A 23659-nucleotide genomic window follows, 5' to 3' on the forward strand; every position below is an offset into this window, starting at 1 on the left:
CCATTCAAATCTTTTAATGCTCTATTAAATTCAGATCTCAGTACTGTATCTCCCTTTTCATCCTCTTCAACTTCCTCTATAACACCAGTTTCTAATTCATTTTCTCCATATAACTCTTCAATATATTCCAACCACCTGTCGACCTTTTCTTTCATATTATAAATTTGTGTACCATCTTTATTTAACACATTATTAGATTTTAACTTATGTACTACAAAATTCTCCTTAACTTTCCTGTATACTCCATCTATTTTACCAATGATCATTTCTCTTTCCACTTCTGAACACTGTTTTTTAATCCACTCTTCTATCACTAATTTGCACTTCCTTTAGAGTATTCCTTAATTATTGATAGTTCCTTTTACTTTCATCATCACTAGCATTCTTACATTTTCTACATTCATCCATCAGCTGCAATATATCCTCTGATATCCAAGGTTTTCTACCAGTTTCTTTGTTACATCTAAGTTCACTTCTACTGATTTAAGAATTTCCTTTTTAACATACTCCCATTCTTCTTCTATATTTTCTACCTTATCTTTTTTTACTTAGACCTCTTGCAATGTCCTCAAAAATCTTCTTACCTTCTCTTCCACAAGCTTCTCTAAATTCCAATGATTCATCTGACACCTGTTCTTCAGATTTTTAATACATTCATTCAGGTTTTTTTTTACATTTCATTATCACCAAATTTTGGTCGGTATCAATGTCTGCTCCTGGATATGCTTTGTAATCAACGAGTTGATTTCTAAATCTTTATTTAACCACGATATAATCTATCTGATACTTTGCTATTGCCTGGCTTTTTCTATGTGTACATTTTTCTATTATGATTTTTAAACTGGGTGTTGGCAATTACTTAATTATACTTTGCGAAAAACCCAATAAGTCAGTGTCCCCTTTCATTCCTTTTGCCCTGCCCATATTCACCCACAATATTTTCTTCCTTGCCTTTTTCAATGCTTGCATTCCAATCTCCAACTATTATTAAATTTTCATCCTCTTTTATGTGTTTAATCACTTCATCAATTTTTTAATACACATTTACCTCATCATTATCATGGACACTTGTAAGCATGTAGACAATCATTGTTGGCATAGATTTTGATTTTATCCTTATTACAATCATTCTATTGCTAAGCTTTTTGAAATACTCTACTCTCTTCCCTACCTTCTTGTTCATTACAAAACCTATTCCTGCCTGCCTTTTATTTGACACTGAAATTATTATTCTAAAGTCACCTAACCAAAATTTGTTTCCCTCTTCCCACCAAACCTCACTAATTCCAACTTCCAAAGTGAAGAAAGCAAAAAAAAACCCAAAACTAATATCACAGACAAAGTTGATAAAATATTAAAGATAAAATAATAGAATAAAGAAAGTATAAAAACTTACCTAACTCTGATGGGTTGTGCAAAAATCCCACCCCGGATAGTAAAATTAAACACATAGAACTAAAAAATCAAATCGAAAATAAAGGTTAAAATTATTAAAACAACTCTCCTTACAGAAAAACATATATAAGTATATTAAATCCTTTGCAGCAACCCAGTACAATGCAAAAAGAGAAACATTCGTTCCAAAATCCTGCCATCATTGCCCAAGACATCACGAATGCTGCTGGGTATATTAAACTGACGACGCAACGCCGCATAACATACGCAGTCCACGAGAATGTGGTGCACAGTCATGCGGCAGTTGCATCGTGTGCACAGGGGTGGATCTCCTCCTGACATTAGATATTCGTGTGTGATCCTCGTATGCCCCAACTGTAACCGGGAGAGGACCACTTCCTCACGAAGAGAGTTCCTGCAAGAGGAGCCTCACGGCAACACTGAGTCTTTTATCCGTCGAAGTTTACTATCGACGGCAGCCGTCCAGCCACTTTGCCACCTTGCTCGCAGTGATTGTTTTATGTGATTAATAAAATGGCTGAATACACGCATCTTTCGCAGCAGAATCTGCTCTCTCATTACCAAGAATCCCAACGTGGCTAGGGATCCAGCAAAAACCTACCCCCTTGTTTCGTTTTTCTAACTCAGCGATTTTATCATAAATGCCAACGACGACAGGATGTTCGGAATAAAGGTTTTCCAACGCCTGGAGAGCACTGTAAGAGTCACTGCAAATAAGAATGTTCCTATAATTAGGGCCAACGATACTTAGAGCCCTATCCACAGCGAGTAGTTCCGCGGTGAACACACTCGTAACACAGGGTAGGCCAAACTTATAAGTCTGTTCATTGAAAACAAAAGCAGAACCTACGTACTGGAGCGCACGCGTACTGGAGCTAGAGCTAAATACAACTGGGTTTGCTCTGGTGCCCAGAGGACATCGTTTGAGACTCACTTCGTAGAGCCATTCACCCATCGGCACGATAGTTCCCACCTTGGGTTACGGTTGCATTTCGTACGATGTCGCAACACCATCAAATGTAAGTGAAAGAGAAAACTGTGTTGGATGTTGTTGTGTAGTCGAGTAAATGTATATGTTGTAATTCATGTAATTCACCAGAATTATAATTATAATTGTTGTAATTCACCAGGTACGTATGTACCTGGTGTAGCATACGTGTATAGTGAAAAGTATTCTGCAGCTAAGTGTGTAGTGGGAAGAAAAGCTGCAGAGGCTAGGCCCGTGGGGACGCCCCCAAAGTCAATAAGACTCCCCTTCGGGGAACAGTTAGTTATAGAATGGTTTCATGGAAGGCGGTCTTGATGATTGCGAGAGTGAAACTGGTTGATATTCTAACTCTTGAGAGGTAGGAGCAGTATGTTGCTAGGAAGTTGGATGAGTTGACTACCGAAAAGGTTCTAGATATGGAGCAACATGGTTATGATATATGGCAGACTAGATGGAATGAGACTATTGATGAGCGATATACGCACGATCTCTTCCCACACATTAGAAGCTTGCGAAGCGCCTCATGCGTTTTCCCTAACGTAACTCACTTTCTACCAGTCATATAGCCTTCAGGGGTAGACTGGCTGGGATTCGGCCTGATAGATTTAGATCTGTGCCCACAATGTGGAGTGTAGGACAATGCCTTCCATGTGTTGTATGAGTACAACAAATACAATATGGATCGCACCGCAGTAATTTGTTGACTGGATACCGTCGAGCAACGCTTGACATCAGTCAAAACTGGAAGAACCGAGCTAAATGGTCAGTGGTTGCAGAATTTCTGCACTATTTGGCTAGGGAACGGATTGCACAGAGAATCTAGAGTGCTGCTTGGGTTTGTTCCTGCATACTTTGCTTTTTTACGGTTTTTGTTGGTGTTGTTTTTATTTTGTTAGTATCGTATCAGTTTTGGTTGTTTTGCTATCAGTTTTATTTTCGTGTTTTTGTTTTAATGTTTTTCCGCGTTTGTGTCGCATGTGAACTCACTTTACCGTTCGGGTAGGTTAGTGATTTGGTTCCTTCGAGGACTGTAGTTTTCAGTCTTACTTGAAACTGGAGATGTTTTGTTATTTTGTGTTTTTTTATTTTTAGTAATAACTACACCGACGGAAATGTTGCTTGTGGGATTCGCATCGGTAACATTCTGGGCCAAGGTGACTGAGATGTCATATGTCGAGGTTTAAAAGATGACCTCTGGTAAAGCCCACCAGGTCTAGGTACGGAAAGGGTGATTGTAGGATGTCTTCCTCAAGGGGATCAGAATGATTGCAAATACCGTACAATTTCACGGTAGGCGTACAATTTCGCCTCCCGTATAATTTCACGTGAGGCGATCTTGGTAATTACAGGCGTGAAACCGATAATTTGATTGCTTCAGAAAAGCAACAGTGTTATGTTACAAGAAGTCCGGTGAGCTGACTTCAGAAAAAATTTGAGAGATTGAACAACATGGCGATGCCTTGTAGCAAGCCAGATGGGATGAGGCAGAGGGTATACGCATGATCTCTTTCCAAATGTTGTTGGTTTGCGGGACGCCTCTTCGGTACACCTTAATAAGTACGTGACGCAATTTCTTTCTGGCCATGGCGCTTTTCGTGCAGACTGCAAAATCCGGCCTGGTAGATTCCGAAATGTGTTCGCAATGTGGGTAACTAGACGACTTTAACCATGTTTTATATCAGTGTGCGAAATACGAGCTGATGCATACGGAAACTATTTGTCGGCTCTATATCATCGGTTGCGTTAAATCTCTGCTAATTTGAGAAACCGGGTCGAATGGTCGATTGTGGAAAATTTTATAACTTATCTTGCAAAGGAAAGGATTGCTGAGGGGGTTTAAGGTTCTACTTGGGTTTTCCGCTTTAAATTTTGTTGTTGTGTTATATTAGTTATTTATGTTTTGCTGTTGATTTTATCTTGTGTTTAGTATTAGTGTTGATACAGTTAATGTGTTTTAGTGTTCTTGTTTTATGTTTCGTGTTATGTGCTGAACTCACTTCACTTTTGCTTATTTCAGGTAGGTAGTTCAGTTCCTATTACTGTGTAGTTCATTCAGTCTTATTGAAGAGTTGGCATGACGTGTTTTTTCATGTGTTCAAGATAGTAGTACGCCGATGGGAATGTCACTTGTGGCATTTGCATCAGTGGCATCCTGGCTGAGGCTAGACTGAAAGATATCAATGCCGAGGTATTGAAGATGATCTCCGGTAAAGTCCATAAGGGACTTTACAATGTGAAACCATCTCATGGAAGATGTCTTCCCCTATGGGGTCAGGATGATTGAAAATAAGGAGAATAAAATTTTAATGTCATAATCTGTATGTTTCTCTAAAGGGAAATATAACATGCATTCATGAGATGGTGATCCATAGGATGCTCTCATTTCTAATAATTCACAATAAAAAAAAATTTTTACTTTAAAAAATACTTAATCTTAATATTTGTTGAGCCTCATGATGATTAATTACTCTTATTATTAAATAATTCAAATTACAAGATCTACTTCTTACTTAAGGAAGTAGTTCTTCCTATTTTGAAAAATTATTAGATCTTTTAGAACATTTATTTTTTTTTTAAATTAAATATACAGAGTTTGATGGAGTTATCAACAGCAGTTTATTTTGGCACTGTTTTATAATAGATAGACAACAAATATATATTGGAATAATATACATATGTTGTGTTTGTTCATTTAATATATAAATTTTGTAAAATAATTTTTTTTTTTTTTTTTTTAAATCCTTTATGACAAAAATTGATGTATTTTTCATAATTTTATATTGCTTTCAGATATTATCACAACTAGCACCATGTCCAAGGTATTGGGAGGAATATGCAAAAGTAATCACAGAATTAGCTAAAAATGTAACACAAGAAGATGAAAAACTTTTTGAATACTTGACAAAATATACAGGGCAGAACATAAGTTCATATTGTGATGTGGGAAGTATATACACAACTTTATTAGTTGAGGTAAGTGTTTTATTCATTCCAATTAACGAAAATAAAATTAACTGACTTTAATGATAAATTTAAATTATCATTACACTTTAATGTATATTATACATTAAAATCAATTGTAGTCATTAAAAATCTTATAAATGATATTTATTATTCTGCCTAGTTCAAAACTGGAAAAAATTTAATTTTCTTAAAGAGAAATGAATAATTAGATAATTAACAATTGAATTACTGTAAACCTCTAAAAATGTTATTAAGATATACATTTTATATACTTTAAATATATTTTATATATATATATATATATGTTATCTAGATGTATTTTGTTTAGAAGATACTGTATTTTCTTCTCTTTTAGATTTATAGTAATGTACATTAATTAACTGAAATATTTTTTATAAGTACTTAAGCCGTAAATCAGAATAAGTAAATAGGCCTACATAATACGATTTAGAAATATACAAATATAGAAAAAATGGATTTAAAAAACTATTTAATTATTAATTGGCTGTCCACTTGGTGTAGTGATTCATATACTAGCTTCAAAATCAACTAGCTTTGGTTCATTATGGCTTTGAACCTGGCATTTTTATCCTATTTATTACAGTTTTACACAAAAGAAATATATGAATGCTTCAAAGATGGTCGTAACAAAGCAAAGATTAACCAAATTAGGTGTTTATTTTTCATTAAATATTTTATTTTTACATAAGCATGTTTTTTTAAGTAATGGATGTTTCAACTTTTCCACCAATTCATCTTTAAAAATTGTGCTCGCACAGCAGATTTATTTTTATTTGTTAGTAATAATAGTTCCAGTCATATTTGGGTTGGTTACTGTACATAAATTAAATGAAATGAGGGCTAAAATAAATAAATAGTCCTGCAAAGTTTGAAAGACAAACAGCGATTCATTTCTGAGGGTGGAAAAAATCCCCTGCTGAAAAGCATAAAGAGATTTACAATGTTTATGGACTAAATGCTTTTGGTTCATAATTTAATCAAAATAAAAATTAGGTCAAGTGGTTAAACTATGGTGCTTCTTTCAAAAATGTGAGCATTTGCTTCAAAAACTAATGTATCTTTAATCTTGAAGGTGGACTGGTTTATTTGTAAAAGACACAGGGATGATTTCACGCACATATATACATGTAGAACCACAGTACCTTGGAATTGTAGTAGGTAACTAAAATTAATACTTAAAACTTTTTTTAGGATCGTAATGGACTTACTTTACCAAAATGGACAAGTAGAGTATATCCAGACCAATTGCTACTTAAAACTGAAATGTGTGTAGCATCATACACCTGGAATAGTGTTTTGAAAAGATTTTTTGGAGGTAATGTTTTTAAAAAATAAATTAAATATTATAAAAATATGTAATAAAATTATCTAAAAATATTAAATTTAATATGTTAAAAATTTCTTAATTTTTCGCAGCTAATTTTGTGTCTAGTAATTTAATTTTTAACACTTACTATTAATTTTTCAAAAAAAAATATTACCCTAAAAAAATTAAAATTAAAAAACGAAACTTTTTTCTTTATAATTTGGGTTATACAAACAATTATGTATAGATATAGTGTGTTACTACTTTTCTCAATAACGTTTAATCTTTCTCATATTTTAGGTTTTAACTGTATATATAAAATTAACCTGATTACTGTTGATATAAATAAATTTATTTTTATTTAACTTATTAAAAAAATTTACTTTTTTCCTTTAATTATTTTTTTTGTCTTCATTACATGTAATTTTTAAAAACACAAGATATAATTAAAAAACTTCACATTTATTTTTAAAAGGTAAAACTGTAAAAAAAAAAAACTATATTAATACTTATTTATTTTTGTTAATAAATAGCCAGTTGTTATCAAAAATCCTGCAAAAGATTTTTTTTTAAATCCTACAATGGAGTAGGATCCACCAAAAATAAGATATTTAACCTTTACCCGAAATACGGTTGCAAGAACAGGTTGGAAAGAAAACGTCTCCAACATAAGTAACAAAAAATAAATAAGTAATGTAATTTTTACTTCCTTGTAAAAAGTAAAGTAAGTATTGTGATCGCAAAAAATTACGGTTTTCAGATTTCAACGGAAATATCCATTTTGACTAGTTTCGGCGTGCCGTCTGTAAGTACTTATGTATGTATGTATGTACGTATATCGCATAACTCAAAAACGATTAGCCATAGGATGTTGAAATTTTTTTTTTAGGACTGTTGTAACAACTACTTGTGCATCTCCCCTTTTGATTGCATCGACTGAACCAAAAGTGTCCAGAAAAGCCCAAAATCCCCAAAAAATTGAATTTTGGACTTTTTCTTAACTGTAGTTATAAACCCTCATTGAGAGCTTTTCAACAATATATCATAAGCGGTACTTATTTTCATTGGTTCCAGAGTTATAACCAAATAAAATATTAATTAATAAAATATTTGTTTCTAAAACTTTATTTCATTAAAAGCTTCTGATATTTTTTCTTTTATCTTTTTTTTTTTGTAAATTATTAATCTTCGTAAATTTTTTTTACAATGAGAGGTTAATAATTATTAATAAATCAATATATTTAAATTTAAAAAAAGGAGATGAAGTCTGATTCAAACCGATGTCTTCCCCTAAGATCCAAATTTTTCATTAATTTAAGTTTTATTTGTCTATAATTTTGGAACAAATGAAAATAAGTAACACTTATGATACATCGTTGAAAAGCTATCTATGAGAGCTTATTACTTAAGTTAACAAAAAGTCCAAAATCCAAATTTTTTTGGATTTTGGGCTTTTTTGGACACTTTTGGTCCAGTCAATTGCAATCAAAAGAGGAGGTGCACAATTAGATGTTACAACAGTTCTAAATCCAAAATTTCAACATCCTACGCATAATCGTTTTTGAGTTATATGAGATACATACGTGCGTACATATATATATATACAGACGTTACGCCGAAACTAGTCAAAATGGATTCAGGGATGAGGAAAATGGATATTTCCGTTGAGATCTGGAAACCGACATTTTTGGCGATAAAATACTTTCTTTACTTCGTACAAGGAAGTAAAAATGTGTATATGTAATTTAATAGGCGTACAAGGAAGTCATGTAGTGTCCACATCAGATTTTTTTAATTAGCTTAAACGTTAATCCAAAATATTAAAAAATCAAAAGAAGAAATAAATATTAAATAGATATCATATATATAAAGTTAAAGAATAAATAACAAAATTACTTGAAAATGATATCACAAGGTCCCAGAATTTTTTATTTATATGTACCAAGAGATTCTGATGTACTACTCGACTTATTTGTCATGGTAGTTAATTTTAATAAATTTAATAAAGGGACATATTACCTATAAATAATAGCACTGATATAAAATCTGTTTAAATCGTATCACTTTTGAGTTTCTAATTAAAGTTGAACTTCTCAAATTTGTGTTTAATTTTACTAGACGTTATTTACATTAATTTTATCAGAATTAAAATCTGTACAAAGTTAATTAGAGATTTTTACCACTCTTACTCGCTCTTGAACTATGTATGTGAGATTCATGGTACGGAACCTTTCATTAAAATTTTGAACCACTTCCGATTATCTATTTTGCATACAGGTTTGCTCCTGATGACAACACATTTAAGTAACATTTTCAAGTCGCTTAGATGTTCCTAAGCTGCTAAGTGAAAAAAATGCCCCTTGAACTTATGCAACCTCGTTTATATGCATATTTTCTTAGTGAAAGATAACCTACACTATTTCAGTAAGTTTGGATCTAAAATTCACACACGTTTGAAATACATAATTTTACCAAAACGTAGGGTTCTTACCTACTATAACAAGCGACTATGAATGATAACACGCTATTAGTTTTATAAACAAGTGAAATATACAGTTGCTACTAGAATTCTATACAGTAGCGACCGAAATTTTGGGAAAATTTAGAACTTTTTAACGGGATCCGAATTTTCGGACGAAAATCGCAAATATCTCGAAAACGGTCGGTCCTAGCGCTCTGAAAATTTTTTCCGACCCCGTGGCTGATGCTCCATCCACTCCCAGTGTACCCGACGTATAATAATATTAACAAGTGCCCCCGGGACGCTGTTCGGAAATTGGGCAGGGGGTACGATGGGGTGCCACCGTAATATCTCGGCAACCGCTCGTCCGATTTTCACGATTCAAACGGCGTATGTATCAGCAGGTCGAGCGCTAACTGCTTAACGCATCGGGTACACTCTTGATCGATCGAATCTTGGTTATCCGGAAGTTAAATCGTTTAACCCTATGCTTTGATTGCACTCACCCACCGTAAAACGTGCCGATCTGATCTTTCGCTAAATACATTCAATATCGCAGCTGTAAAGTATAACCTTATGAAAACTAAATGTAGAAAATAAAAAATATGTATAATTTTTTTTTAAAACATCTCTCTTAAATTAAGCATACTAAAAGGTAAAAAATAATTTTAGAACGTATTTCAGAATGGATTTGACAACAAGCTTTGAACATGTAAGATTATGTGAAAGTCACAGCTTCAAATTGAAAATTTAACGTTTTTGCCAATTTTTTCATATGCGTGATGAAAGGCCTAAAGAGTGGGATGCAAGCATGAGCACCTCACTCTTTAGGCCATTCATCACGCATATAAAAAAATTGACAAAAACATCAAATTTTTTATTTGAAGCTGTGACTTTCACATAATCTTACATATCACCATCAAAGCTTGTTGTCAAATCCATTCTGAAATACGTTCTAAAATTATTTTTTACCATTTAGCGCGTTTAATTTAAGAATGGCGTTTTAAAGATTTTTTTTTACATATTTTTTTTATTATCGGTTTATTAGTAAATTAACAAAGTTATTTTATTCCAAACCTAAAAAAGTGTATTCCACGGCAAAATCTTTTCGTGTTTTATCTCATTTTTCTTAAAATCTAAATGAGATAGAGATATCGGACCAATCTTATTGAATTTTTTAGATCAAAAACCATAAGGAACATCAAATTTACCCCTCGATTTGTACTACAAGAATTTTAGCACGGTTTAATTTCACAAAGGGAGAAGAAAGCAAGGGCTAAATGTATCCGGAACCAAAATTCTCTAACAAACCGTGTTCTGACCTACGTTTATATGAACTTTCTTATTTTTTGCTGTAGAATCATCTCCCGAGAGATTGTCATGCAATTTGGAATTGCTCTGTATTCATATATATATGTGTGTGTATTAACTTTTTGATCAACATTTTTTATTTTACCGTACAGAGTATATATATATTTTTACTAAAAACACATATGTAGTTTTTAATTATCGTCTTACCATACATTTCTGTATATACCATTAGTACACACCATATAAATAAATGGTAAAACGATAATAAAAATTATATATGTGTTTTTAGTAAAAAATAAAAAAATATATGTGTGTACCATGTTTTTGGGTTTAATTAAATACTGTAATAAGATCATTAAAATTTCAGGACCTCTTGTTAAAGAAATACTTCACCAATTTGAAAAAAAAAGTACAGGTCATATAAAAGATATGAAGCTATTTTTATATTCATCTCATGATTCCACTGTCGTAAGTTTATTGAGAGCATTAGATTTTAAAGGTTTAATATACCCAGATTTCGGAGCTTCAGCAATATTTGAATTACATCTAGTACAACAAAAATACTATGTGAAAGTAAGTATTACTATAATTATTCATCTATACACATATGATCTAGTACTACAGTATCAGATAATAAGGTAAATAATTATTTCCAGTGCCACGGGTAATGAATAGAAAGAGAAGGAAATGAAATACAAATGGCTGATTTATTATGAAGGTATTAATATTTTGATGTTAATAGATCACAAAACAAAATTTGCAAAAAAAAATTAAAATAATTTTATTGTTTGTAATTGTTCTGATCAAGGTACCATTATCAGTACTAATTCTTTTACAAAGTACAGCAGTACAAAGGGTACTAGGAAAGCATTGCAATACGATGGAACGAATTATCATAGCAGTTACAAGTTAGCACATGGTTAGCCAGCTTCCAACTCTCACTGCAGTCACTCTAGTCACTGTCTCGGTGTCTTTTTAGCTGTGTTAGAGAAAAAAGGCAGTGATGTCTTCATAGTCGAAAACTGACTATTGGGCAACTTTTCATGTGGGTTAAGTGTTGATCAGTGTTTAGAGGAAATAATTCCTGTACTTGGGGAGGACTATCCTCATCTACAACAACATTTAGGTGGTACCAAGAGCTTAAAATAGGAAATTTTGGCCTTGAGGAAGCTCTAGCATCAGGTTGACTGTCTTCATCTGTGACTAAAGGAAACATTGCTGCAGTACGATAAAGATGAATACTTGTCACTTGAGACAGACAAGCACTGTGACCTACCACCAAACTGAAGTATCCTTGGACATTAATACATCTGCATTTCATGCTATTCTACAAGATCAGTTTTAAGTTAGAAATTCTTGTACTCTTTAGGTTCTACATAACTTGACTGATGATCAGATGGTATGTTGTGTTCTGTAGTGCTGTGAAATGTTGAAAAAGTTTGAAAATGGGGAATCTCCCTATGTGAACATTATTGCAACAGATGATGAAACTTGACTGTACTATTATGACATACCAACCAAGGCTCAGAACAAAATGTAGGTGTTGGGAGATGAAGAGATCCCTGTGAATGTTTGAAAATCTAGATCAGTGAAGAAAATTATGGTGGCCATATTGTTTAGTGTGAGAGAAGTTTTAGAACAAATTGTGTTGGAAACTCAGAAGGCAGCTACAGAGAAGTGGTATACAGGAATTCCTGTGTAAAGTTGTCAAAGCTTTCAAGAAGATCTGTCCATACTAAACGATGGACACATGGTTTCTTCACCACTATAATGCTCTAGCTCACCACTCCAACGTTTATCCTGAGTATTTGGGCAGCACTGAATAAAACTGTTAGAGCACCCTCCCTATAGTCCTCACCCGTCATATGACTTTGCACTGTTCTCCCATTTGAAGAACAGATTGAAAAAGAGGCATTTTATGAGCGATAATAACCACCTAAGGGCTTGGGACGATGAATGTGTCCAGATCTCTGACAAAACATGGCAGGGTTTCTTTGAAGACTGGTTTCAAATTAGGAGAAGTGTATAATTTGTAATGGAGATTATTTTGAAAAATTACAATAAATTCCCAACAAATTATTTTTTTTGTAAGGACTCTTATAAAAAAAACTGTTCTTAATAAAGCACTTTAATAAATCTTGGGCTAAATGTTTGATTGATAAGATATTATATATAAAATTACATAAAAGATTTTTTGAATTAAGAAAAAGTTAATGAACATTTCATGAAGAATAATGGAAAAAAAGTTTTTTTTATAAACATCTTTTAACCCTTTAAGCATCATGTGTATCAATGTGATACACAATTTGACTTTTCCATCAGGCCAAAGCACTTTTTGAAATTTTTCATGTGCCATCAAAAAAATTGCACTTATTTTAAATAATTATATCATGTTATGTTTCATAATTAGCTTATTTCTTGTTTTAATACCTCAGTTTTGCTTTTATTCATGTGTATCAATTTGATTCGCATTACCCCCTGTAAAGTAAATGTGCTTTTTTAATTTTCTACAGGCATTATGTATCAAAATGATACACATTGGAATGAAACTGGTGACACTAAAAAACAATTTATTTTACACTTTACTAAAAAAATCTTTAATTTAAAAAACAATACTAATACTACAACTCTATAAGTTGTTATAGTATTAAAATTAAACTTGTAATGAAAAACATTAAAACTTGTAAACAAAAATTAAACTTGTAAAATTAAGATATTTATACAAAAGAAAATATGCAAAAAAGGAATACGAAATAAAAGGTGTACAGAAAAAATACTGATAAAAAATTGTAACGTTATGGTTTGTCCTTAATTTTGATTGAAAGAATAGAAAAAAACAGTCCATACACATTAATTTCACAGAATATCCATTACACTTAGTTGAAAATTATTTTAAGTAATTCATTGTATGTAAAATCAATTGTATGTGCACTTCCAAATCTTACAGTTTAGTTTATCATAACATGAGGAACACGTACTTCTCTTTGGGCCAGTATTAACCATTATGTTTTTCTTCAAGTGAAGTATCTAAAGAATTATTTTTATTATCACCAAAAAAAATTTGCAAATAAAGTTTTTCACGAACTTCTGTGATACTGATTTTGGTTACAACTTTGTGTAATTTGAAGGCATTTACAACACTCATATTTGTTAAAAGTTCAATGACCACTTTTTTGTACCACTTAACAGACTTTCTTACTGGAAATGGGTATGATGCAATTTGATCTGATACATCGATATTAGATTTTGTTTCATTGTACTTGAGAATAGTTGTAAGTTTTTGGATAATGCCACGCTTTGATGGTATATCAGTCATAACTTTTTTTCCTGTTTAGCCTCCGATAACTACCGTTAAGATAATTCTTCAGAGGATGAATGAGGATGATATGTATGAGTGTAAATGAAGTGTAGTCTTGTACATTCTCATTTCGACCATTCCTGAGATATCAGTCATAACTGAAAATAAGAAATCACACTTGTATTTCCATTTTCCTATTATCAAATTTATGTTACTCTCACCTTCACCTTTGTAAAATACACACACATACACACGCGCACGCACACAATCCATGTTTAGTGAAATTTATATATATACACGAAAGTGGATCAATAAGTATCTGCGTTTGAAGACAGGTGGCATTACTGAGGAAGGTTGGCATTACTACAATATACTACCATCTATCAAATGACGCCATACAAAATTTCAGACTGATTCATAAGTTAATTTTTATATGACAACTAACTGTATTAAACGTATTTGGTATTTTTATATTAAATTAATATTTATTGATACAATGGAAGAAGAACTGTATCGACCCATAATTCGCTTTTTATTTTTGTATGGAAAAACATGCTAAGAAATAAAAGTGAAGTTGGATTCTGTCTAAGGACTCTTCACCATCTATTACAACTGTGAGATATTGGTTTAACGAATTTAAACATGGCCGTACATGTTTTTAAGAGGAGCGCCCAGGTCACCCAGCAGATGTGATTACTAAGGAAATCATAGAAAAGGTCCATAACATGATTCTTGCTGATCGCCGAACGAAAGTGTGCAAAGTAGCAGAGGCCGTAGGTGTGTTGTACGGAACGACAATAAACATTTTCAATGATAAGTTAAAAATAAAAAAGCTATCACGGTCCGATGGGTGCGTGATTGCTCATTTCGGACAACAAGCGTATATGGCTGTCAACTTCGAAACAGTGTTTGGACCTCTTTAAGTGAAATCTACAGGAGTTTTTACGTGGATCTATTAATATACGCCAGAGACCAAACGACATCAAAACAGTGGGTTTTTCTAGGTGAATCTGCTCCAAAGAAGGCCCAACAACACGGTCCCTACATTTAGAAAGGTCATGGTTACGACTTTTTGGGATGTGAAGGAAATAGTCCTCATAGACTTTCTGGAAAAAGGAAGCACAATCACGAGATAGTACTACAGTGAATTATATGACCGATTCAACAAGAAATTCAAACAGACACGTCCCCACTAGGTAAAGAAAAAAGTGCTGTTTCATCATGACAATGCACCAGCTCACTCATCCGGAATAGTCGCGGCCAAATTGCATGAATTGCGCAACGAATTGCTGACACAACCACTGTACTCGCCCAACCTGGCTCCCTGAGACATCTTTCTGTTCCCCAACATGAAAACATTGCTCGCGGGATAAAAATTCAGCTTAAACGAAGAGGTCATCTTCGAAATAGAAGCCTATTTTGAAGATTTTGACAAATAGAGTTTTTTAGAGGGTTTAAAAAATGGCAGGGAAGTTAGGAAAAGTGTATCCTCCTACAAGATTATGTTGAAAAATAAATTTAAAAAATTTCCGAAAACCTTGCATTTTCATTCCTAACACAGGTACTTATTGATCTACCCTTGTATACATGTTTTTAGTGAAATTTTAATTTCCCCGTTGAAACATTTTTTGTAAAAGTTATGATGACGTTAAGATTCAAAAGGTTATATATGTTTGATGGCCATTTTATTATACCATACATTGGGATGATTTCAAATAAAATTCTGTGAATTATTTTGTAATGTGATTAATGGGAGATTGATCTATTTCAATTAAATTGTAAGTATAGTTCACATTTTCCAATTTTCAACATTTTTATGTTTCGCTTTCACGCCTAAAATGTTTATCGATAATTATGTGAAATGAATTTCAAAGATAAAGCATAAGGGGAAAATTATTTTTTTTAGTTTACCTAGGTTTTTTCCTTACCTTTTGGCTTTTATTAATTGTAATAGTTATTTCTACTTCATTGAAAACTTCTAAAATCCTTAATGGAAAACAAACTTGAAACCTTCAACATAGAAATTAGCTACAACTGTTTAAAAAGTATAATAATACTTCTGATAAGATTAGAATATCAATGCTACCAGTGATGCTTTTTTGATGGGTTTCAATTAACACAGTGGATCAGTGGACAGTGGACACAGTGGACAGTTAGCACAATAGTTGACCATACCAACAGTAAAACTGTGTTAGAGCTTGTAACAAATTGTATGGCTCCATAATCTCAAACAGAAAAAAAAAAAAAAATTATTATGGTATGTAAACTTGAACAATTATTCAAAGATGTTTATCATAATTGGACACTGAGTAATGTTCAGTTACATAATTATAGGATTTTAAAATCCCCTATTTAGGATCTAACAGATAGTCATAGTATAAGGTGTTCTAAATCTGTAAGAAAGCTTTGAAAAACAATACAATTGCTTTTTATATGATATGAACAGGAAATTCTACTATTCAGTATTCACATAATTTCTTTGATGATCCCATCAAAGAAATACTAACTTCTTATTGGTTTGGTCAAACCAGTACACCAAGTGATGGAAAGAAATGTTACAGCAGATCGTATTAGGAACCCATCGGGTTGATCTAGTGGTGAAGGCATCTTCCCAAATCAGCTGATTTGGAAGGCAAGAGTTCCAGCATTCAAGTCCTAGTAAAGTCAGTTATTTTTATACGGATTTGAATACTAGATCATGGATACTGCTGTTCTTTGATGGTTGGGTTTCAATTACCCACACATCTCAGGAATGGTTGAAGTGAGACTGTACAAGACTACACTTTATTTTCACTCATACATATCATCCTCTGAAGTAACATCTGAATGGTAATTACCAGAGGCTAAATAGGAAAAAGGAAAAAATAAGAAAAGATTGTATTAGGATGATACATTAAATAAAAATGTGATGCAGATATAAGGATGTTAAAGGGAATTTTTTGAGAATAATTAATGGATCGACTGACTAAACACAATGAGAAATTAGAGATCAGAAGAAAGATAAACACATCAGTAGAGAAGTAAACTGTTGTTTACACAGAAAGAAGTTACGAAGTGTTTAAAGTCAACTTTAAAGCAGAAGAGAAACACTATATTGGTAGACTGAGGTTGTGGGTAGAAGAGGTCCTTTATTATGAAAGATAAGAAGAAGAAACAAAGTACAAAAAATTTACAAGAAGCTTACTTATTTTTTGAATTTTCAAAAATTTTAAAACATAAGAGAGCATTGTAGTAAAACTTTTATAGGGTGAATTATTCAATAACAAAAGGTTTTATACTTACATATTAATTTATAAATTATATAATTTTTTAAGAAAATAATAATTATAAAATAAAGTTTTGTTAAATAGGAAAACAAAATTAGAATGTTTTCATCTTTGCAGAGACAAATATAAATTATGAAATTAACATATAAAAAAAAAATTAATATTAAAAATAATTACCAGAAATAACAAAATCACATTGATAAATATTGATGTTGTGTATAAGTAGGAGTTGAATTTTGTTTAGAAAATAATTCTATCACTTTTATTCATGCCTGAAATAATCAGCATTGAATGAAAAAATCTTTGGTAATAATGAATTTAATGGCATGAAGAATGCAAATTTAAAAGTAAGTGTTATTAAGTATGCTTTTACTTGATTATAATATAAAAGTAACAATTTGCATGTGTGTATTATCTTTAAATAGTATGTATTTAAAACAAAAGTCAGTCTTTCCTTAAATATATACTTTTAATGAAAAATTTAGCACCTTTAACTCCAATGATGTGGTAAATAAACAGTGATCTAGAAGTACAAGAAATTACCAAACACCGAAATGTGTATTTTGATATCTATGCTGCTTTTTTACAATTCACTTACTATTCTTAGTCAAACTGTTGGCAGAGTTTTATTTGTTTATCAATAATGTGCATTCAGTAGCAAAACATAAAGTAGAAGAACATTTCTCCTTTTTGCCTCACAGCAGCCTCACTCTCTCTTTTAGACAAAGACCAGATACAAAATTCTTTAACAGCAGTTCTTACTGATATGATGTTATGTTAAATTATAAGTTACTGTAATAATTTTTTAAAAAAGAAACTAAAAAGATGTTTATTGTTTGTTCTTAAATAAAAATGCATTTATTCGTAAAATAAGTATGAAAATTTTGTAATAACAACTTTTTTCTTTTTTTTATCAGATGTTTTATTCAAATTTTGCTGAGTCAATACATTTTGAGTTAGATATACCATCATGTTCAACACCTTGCCCACTGGATGAGTTATTAAAAACTACAGAATATGTTAGATCAGTTGATTGGGAAACACAATGTTTTGAATGACAAAATTGAAATTATACTTTTAATTACAAAAGAAGTACAATGTCAACAAACAATAAAATATTTATTTTAATATACTAAATGTGTTTTTATGCCTTTTACTTCACTTGGCATCTCATGACTCAACATCCTTTCCATCTTGAAATTTATACGTAGAACAACTGAAGATTGGTTTTATTGAAGCCAATTTAAATGCAAGAATAATTGTTGAATTTTGGGAAATCAAGTTTTTTTTTTCTTAAAACTTGGTGACTTTCTGAAGTTAACAATAAGTTGGGAATACTTTTAAAAGAAGGTAAAACAGCCTCAAAATAGAAGTCATGAATACCTTACAATAACAATAGAATTGTGATAATTAACTGAAAAAATAACAAATATTTTCTCATGCAAATAAAAAAATTCTCTTTTTTCATTTTGAAAATGTAAAACAAACAAAATAACACTACCCTCAAAATGGCTACACTTTGATCTTAGCCAAGAAGCCGAGAAGCGATACCCTCAAAATGGCTGCTATTCTCTTTCATAACTTATTTTAGTATATCATATTTAAACATTATTACCAGAAAACCCAAATTTTTCATTCACAAAAAAAAATGCATACATACCTCAATTTTCATATTTCAAGTAAAAATACAGAATAACTCGTTGATTAAATGACTGATCATCCTCAATTAGTTGTTTATGTAATCCTTAAATTTTATAACCTCATAATTGTAAGTCAATATTACAAACTCTGTACATGTGTCTGTGTGGGTGGTGTTATGTTAAATTTTTTAATGTATTTGTAAGTTTTTAAGCAGAATTGTTAGTTGGAATTGGTTGGCAGGATCGTAATTGATATATGGATATACATGTTAGTTGACAATTTTTATCTATTAATAATCTGCATTTTTATTATTTTTGGAAACTAACATGGATTAATAACCAGACATGTAAAGAATATGATTTAAACCATAATAATAAATATACAAATGTAATTGCAATTGAACTCTTATTTACTATTGTATTTTTTTAGGTATTCTCTGGTAATAATCATGTTTCCAATTCATTTCCTAGGTACTTCATGTTCACTATTGTAATTATAATTTACCTATACAAAAGCAAACAATATAAGAATATAATTAATAATAATTCTTATAAAATTTTATGTATTATTTAGTTAATTATTATTTTATTAAAAACTAATAATAAAAGTAAAAAATAATAAAAGTATTAATAATAAAAGTAAAAAAATGTTTGTATAGCTTTTTTCGTCCTGTGACTTAACATATGAAACATATATTACCACTGCAATGTGTGCTTTGTCAGTACATGATGATAATTATATATTGAATTTTTTCTCTCTTCACAACAAACTTGGCTTATTATTTAATACATGGACCAATTATAACATTAAGTTTACTTCAGAAATTAATAAATCTGCATTAATTTTCTCTATCTTACAACTAACAAACAAAATATTCATAATTAAAAATAACAATTATAGTTTATTTATACTTTTAAATGCAGATACTGAAAATACAATAAACATTATAGATTGATTACCTATTCACAGCTGGAAAGTTAGAGTGTATCTTACAAAATTCAACTTTTAATTTTTTTATGTTCAAAGTTTACAGAAAATTCTACTAATGATAAAACTAACTACACATCCAAAATTGCATTACACATACTCACAAAAAGTGGCTCCTTTCAATAAATCTATATGTACATTAGAAATAAGAATTTAATATTTTAAGATGCACTTAATACAATAAAACATATTGCTAAGAATAATAACTACTATAATTAATAAACAAGACAATTTAATCCATAGAAACAGGAGAGTCAAAAATAACATCACCAGATATAGAAGAAATTTCATCTTAGCTGAATAAAACCTGTAACAGGAGTAGCTGATTTATCTTTCATTTTGATGATTTTACACCAGAACAAACGGCTAATTTGTTTTGGTTTATAACTTCATTTGCTAATGAAGTTGCCAATAATTAAATATGCGTTATAAAGTAAGAAGTAAGTAGCAGCTGAATTAATGCAATTTGCTATTGTTTAATTTTAGTAGAGGCATACAAAAAAATTATTTTATCCTCCCTTGTTCACCTCAGTGCATACAATGGAAAACAAAATATAAATTTTTAGTTCTAAATCACATACCATTGGCATTTTACTTTCCTGGCATCTTAGTTCTAGAGTTATGCTCTAAAAAGGAAAGTATGGCAATTGCTAAAAAAATTGAGTATGGGTTTTGTGCATTTTTTGAAGTTTCATGATCCGTGGACCCCAAAAAAAAGTGGGAGGTAATTTTTTTATGTACATTTGTTGGTGTGTTTGAAGCTTAATAACTTTTGACTGGATAAACTAATTTTGATTAACTTTGGTACAGAAAATTGTTTGTTTTTACGGGGCAATTTTTTGGTAAACGTTTGGTGTCAATATCTCCAGAGGATGGGGTAGGTAGTTTTTATGGGGTCAATTTTCTCAAAATTTTGCAAATATAACCCCACTCAAATTTTGCCCGTAAATTCTATCCCTTCCCCAAAAATCGATTTTTGAATTATTATTATTATTATCAATTTTTTAAACTTTTTAATTTATCATTTTACCATTATAAATAACCAGTGCTTGCAAAGTATAACTACTTTGTTGTCTTTTTTGTGTTAAAATTATCCTCTTTTTCCAGTTATTCTTGAAATTTAAGAGAAATTTGTTAAAAATATTTTTCAGGGAAAAAATATACTTTTGTAAATACATGAACGTTTTTTAGAATGTTAAAAAAATTTTACATCAGGAAGTTTACAAAGAATCTAATAATACAATTAACAGATATTCTAACATAAAATTTCATTAGTAAATTGTAGTCTTAGTCATAAATAAACAGTACAGCAGCTTCCAAGTAATAGTGTGTATTGTTAACAAAGTAATCTTTTTATCAATTTTATTTATCAAGTAATCTTTTTTTTACATCGCATCTTTATTTTCCTCGTTCCCCGGAGTCATAATGCAATCAAGCATAAACTCAGCTCTGAGGGGTGCCATCGCCTCAAACTACCTCAGTGAGAACAAAGCCCTAACCTGGCAGCTGGGACTCGGTCGTTTATTGTCATGCCATGCCTCTAATGAAGGGCCCCCAGAGGAGCATCCTACCGGGACTCCGGTCTTTATGCCTCGCCTCTAATGAGGAACCTCCAAAGGGATCCCCTACCAGGACTACGGTCTTACCTTCCCACCCAAAGGTGCTGCAAAGGAGTCCCCACCCAATCATTAATAATGGGACAACGGAGACTCCCACCCTCCCGGACGAGGCTGTCCCTCGCAAACACCATGGCAGAACAGGTACCACCGCCTCATGACACAAGTGAACCCTTACAATTTCAACCCTCGCATGCATGTCCATGCAACTTGCAAAAGGGACAGCTTTTTACAATCTTCCCACTTGCAGTCCCTCCGCAAGTGGCCGGCCTCTACACAGATAAAGCAGTGGTCACTCCTGTCAGGGCTGCAAAAAGATTGAGCCCTATGGTCCGGACTCCAGCACCGGAAACATAGGTCTTCGAAAGTCCGCCTTGTGACTCTACAGGCCACCCACCCAATACGGATCCCGCTCATCGGACAACAATTTTTCCGCAAGGATAGGCGGCACCGCTGCCGTGACTACCTGCGTGTCCCCATAGGCCGGCCGCATGGACCGTAATCGACTAACCCGTCACCTTGCGAAATTCCGCAATGAATTCTTTTGTCGTCAGCACGTACACATCCTTAACAAGGATGTGAACCCTCCTACCACCCTCACCGCCAACATTGTGATGGCGCCTTCCACCTTTGTAGAGATTTCCTGACGCAGTTGCTCTGCAGCGCCATCAGCACCCCGCATCCGGATATGTAGGTCCTCCCCGGAGCCCTTACGGTCGGAGAGAACCCCGGCTCCACCCGGTGATACGGCACCTTTGACGGAGCGGAGATCAGCGTAGGTTCTTCCCTTCGCCTTTACCATCACTGTAGTCGTCGGCAGACCCACTGGCCGTTTCTTTTCAGAGCCCTTCCCCTGCGGCACCGATGATTAACTCAGAAGATGCACACAATACCTCCTCCCAACTCGACGGATGGCATATTCCACTGTACGTCGTAAAATGTGGTCAACTCTCCGAATTGGACCACAGAAGCACCACCCTACTTTGCCCATCTGTCATCACTTGCGGAACCGACGTACAAATGGCGGAGGCCATCATCCGTTCCCCCACCACCGAGTCAATTACAATGGCGTTCTATACGCCCAAGATCAAGCTGCCGTCATCATCTCCAGAGAGGGCACGAGTAGACGACTGTTCCACTAATACCTGTCCCGCCTTCAACTTGCCCGCACGGGCTTTTTATCGAACTTACAACAAAAAAAACTATAATAATAAATATTTATAAAATAAATTTTTCAGTCAAAAAAAGCGGTTATTTATTCTCTAAAATTAATACACTTATTCCCAAATTAAAATTCTCTTGTTCGACGGAAACACATAGCAAAAAGATATATATATAGGCCAGATATCATTGTGAAATTAAAAAGAACAACAACCATAACTCAACAACACAACAACAACCACAACTCAATAATATTTTATTGCTTAGTTTAACCTCTTGGATTTGTTTATTTATTTATTTACCTCTAATTAACACAATTTTATTATTCTTATTAATCTCTAACTAAATTTTTATTTGTCTTAAATTGAACTTAACAAAAAATCGAAAATAATCGTATTAGTATCCAAACCACCTTAATTCTGTTGACTAATTTTGCTATGGTCAACCTTGACCACACGACCTTTTGCACAGGTACACGACTTAGGATCAAACCCTCTTGACTACCCACAGCTACCTAACACGTCTCCTCGACGTAGGTAGGCAATAACATCATCAATTTGGATAGATTACCAGCAAACTATTGATCAACTGACAATGAACTTATAATTACGTAAAAATAAATTTAATTTAGAGTGGTGGGGAGTTAATTTCAATTAAATTACGTAAATTTTCCTTTTGGACATATTTACAAATAAATATGTATCTCCTTCCAATAAACTGCCCAGGTAGATATGAATTAATAACTAGGTTAAATTGACCTACGATCACTAAGAAAAAGAAGGATAAAACATAAATATTGCCTCATAGTAGTAGATTTCAACGAAATACAAGATAGTCCTTTCATCATGTGTTACCAGTATTTCATGTCATTTTCTTCAAACTTTTACCTGAGCTACTGCTACGTCTCGTTGTTCAAGAAAAAATTTTCCTATTTCATTCATGTTTTACCTAAATTTTATTTGTGGATTTAACTGAACCTCCTATTTTTTTCTCATCCTAAAATAAAAGTAATCTATTTGGTGACCGAATAACGTTTTGTAAAAAACCATCAAACACCTCCTAAAAATACCGTTTTTAAGACCATCTAAGCCTGTAACATTTTTCTTCATAAGTTTCTCTTTGCCAAGAGTTGAAAACATCAATTGTTAAGTCCTAACGGAAGAAGTAAAGTTCCAAGTAAACTTGGTAAATATTGTTTTATTATAATTTAATTCATTAATTTT

General features: G+C 32.3%; 1 protein-coding gene across 2 annotated transcripts in view; it reads left to right on the forward strand.

The window, feature by feature from the left end:
- Positions 1-18162, forward strand: part of LOC142327416 (prostatic acid phosphatase-like) — a 56057-nt gene extending 37895 nt beyond the window's left edge. For both annotated transcript variants that reach the window (XM_075370455.1, XM_075370456.1), the window contains exons 5-8: positions 5195-5377; positions 6581-6704; positions 10835-11040; positions 17949-18162. In XM_075370455.1, coding sequence (XP_075226570.1) covers positions 5195-5377; positions 6581-6704; positions 10835-11040; positions 17949-18089 — 654 coding nt within the window. In that variant the 3' untranslated portion in view covers positions 18090-18162. The remainder of the gene's footprint in view (positions 1-5194; positions 5378-6580; positions 6705-10834; positions 11041-17948) is intronic.
- The last annotated feature ends 5497 nt before the right edge of the window (positions 18163-23659 follow it).

The sequence above is a fragment of the Lycorma delicatula genome, chromosome 7 (assembly GCF_047948215.1).
Source record: "Lycorma delicatula isolate Av1 chromosome 7, ASM4794821v1, whole genome shotgun sequence".
NCBI lineage: Eukaryota > Metazoa > Arthropoda > Insecta > Hemiptera > Fulgoridae > Lycorma > Lycorma delicatula.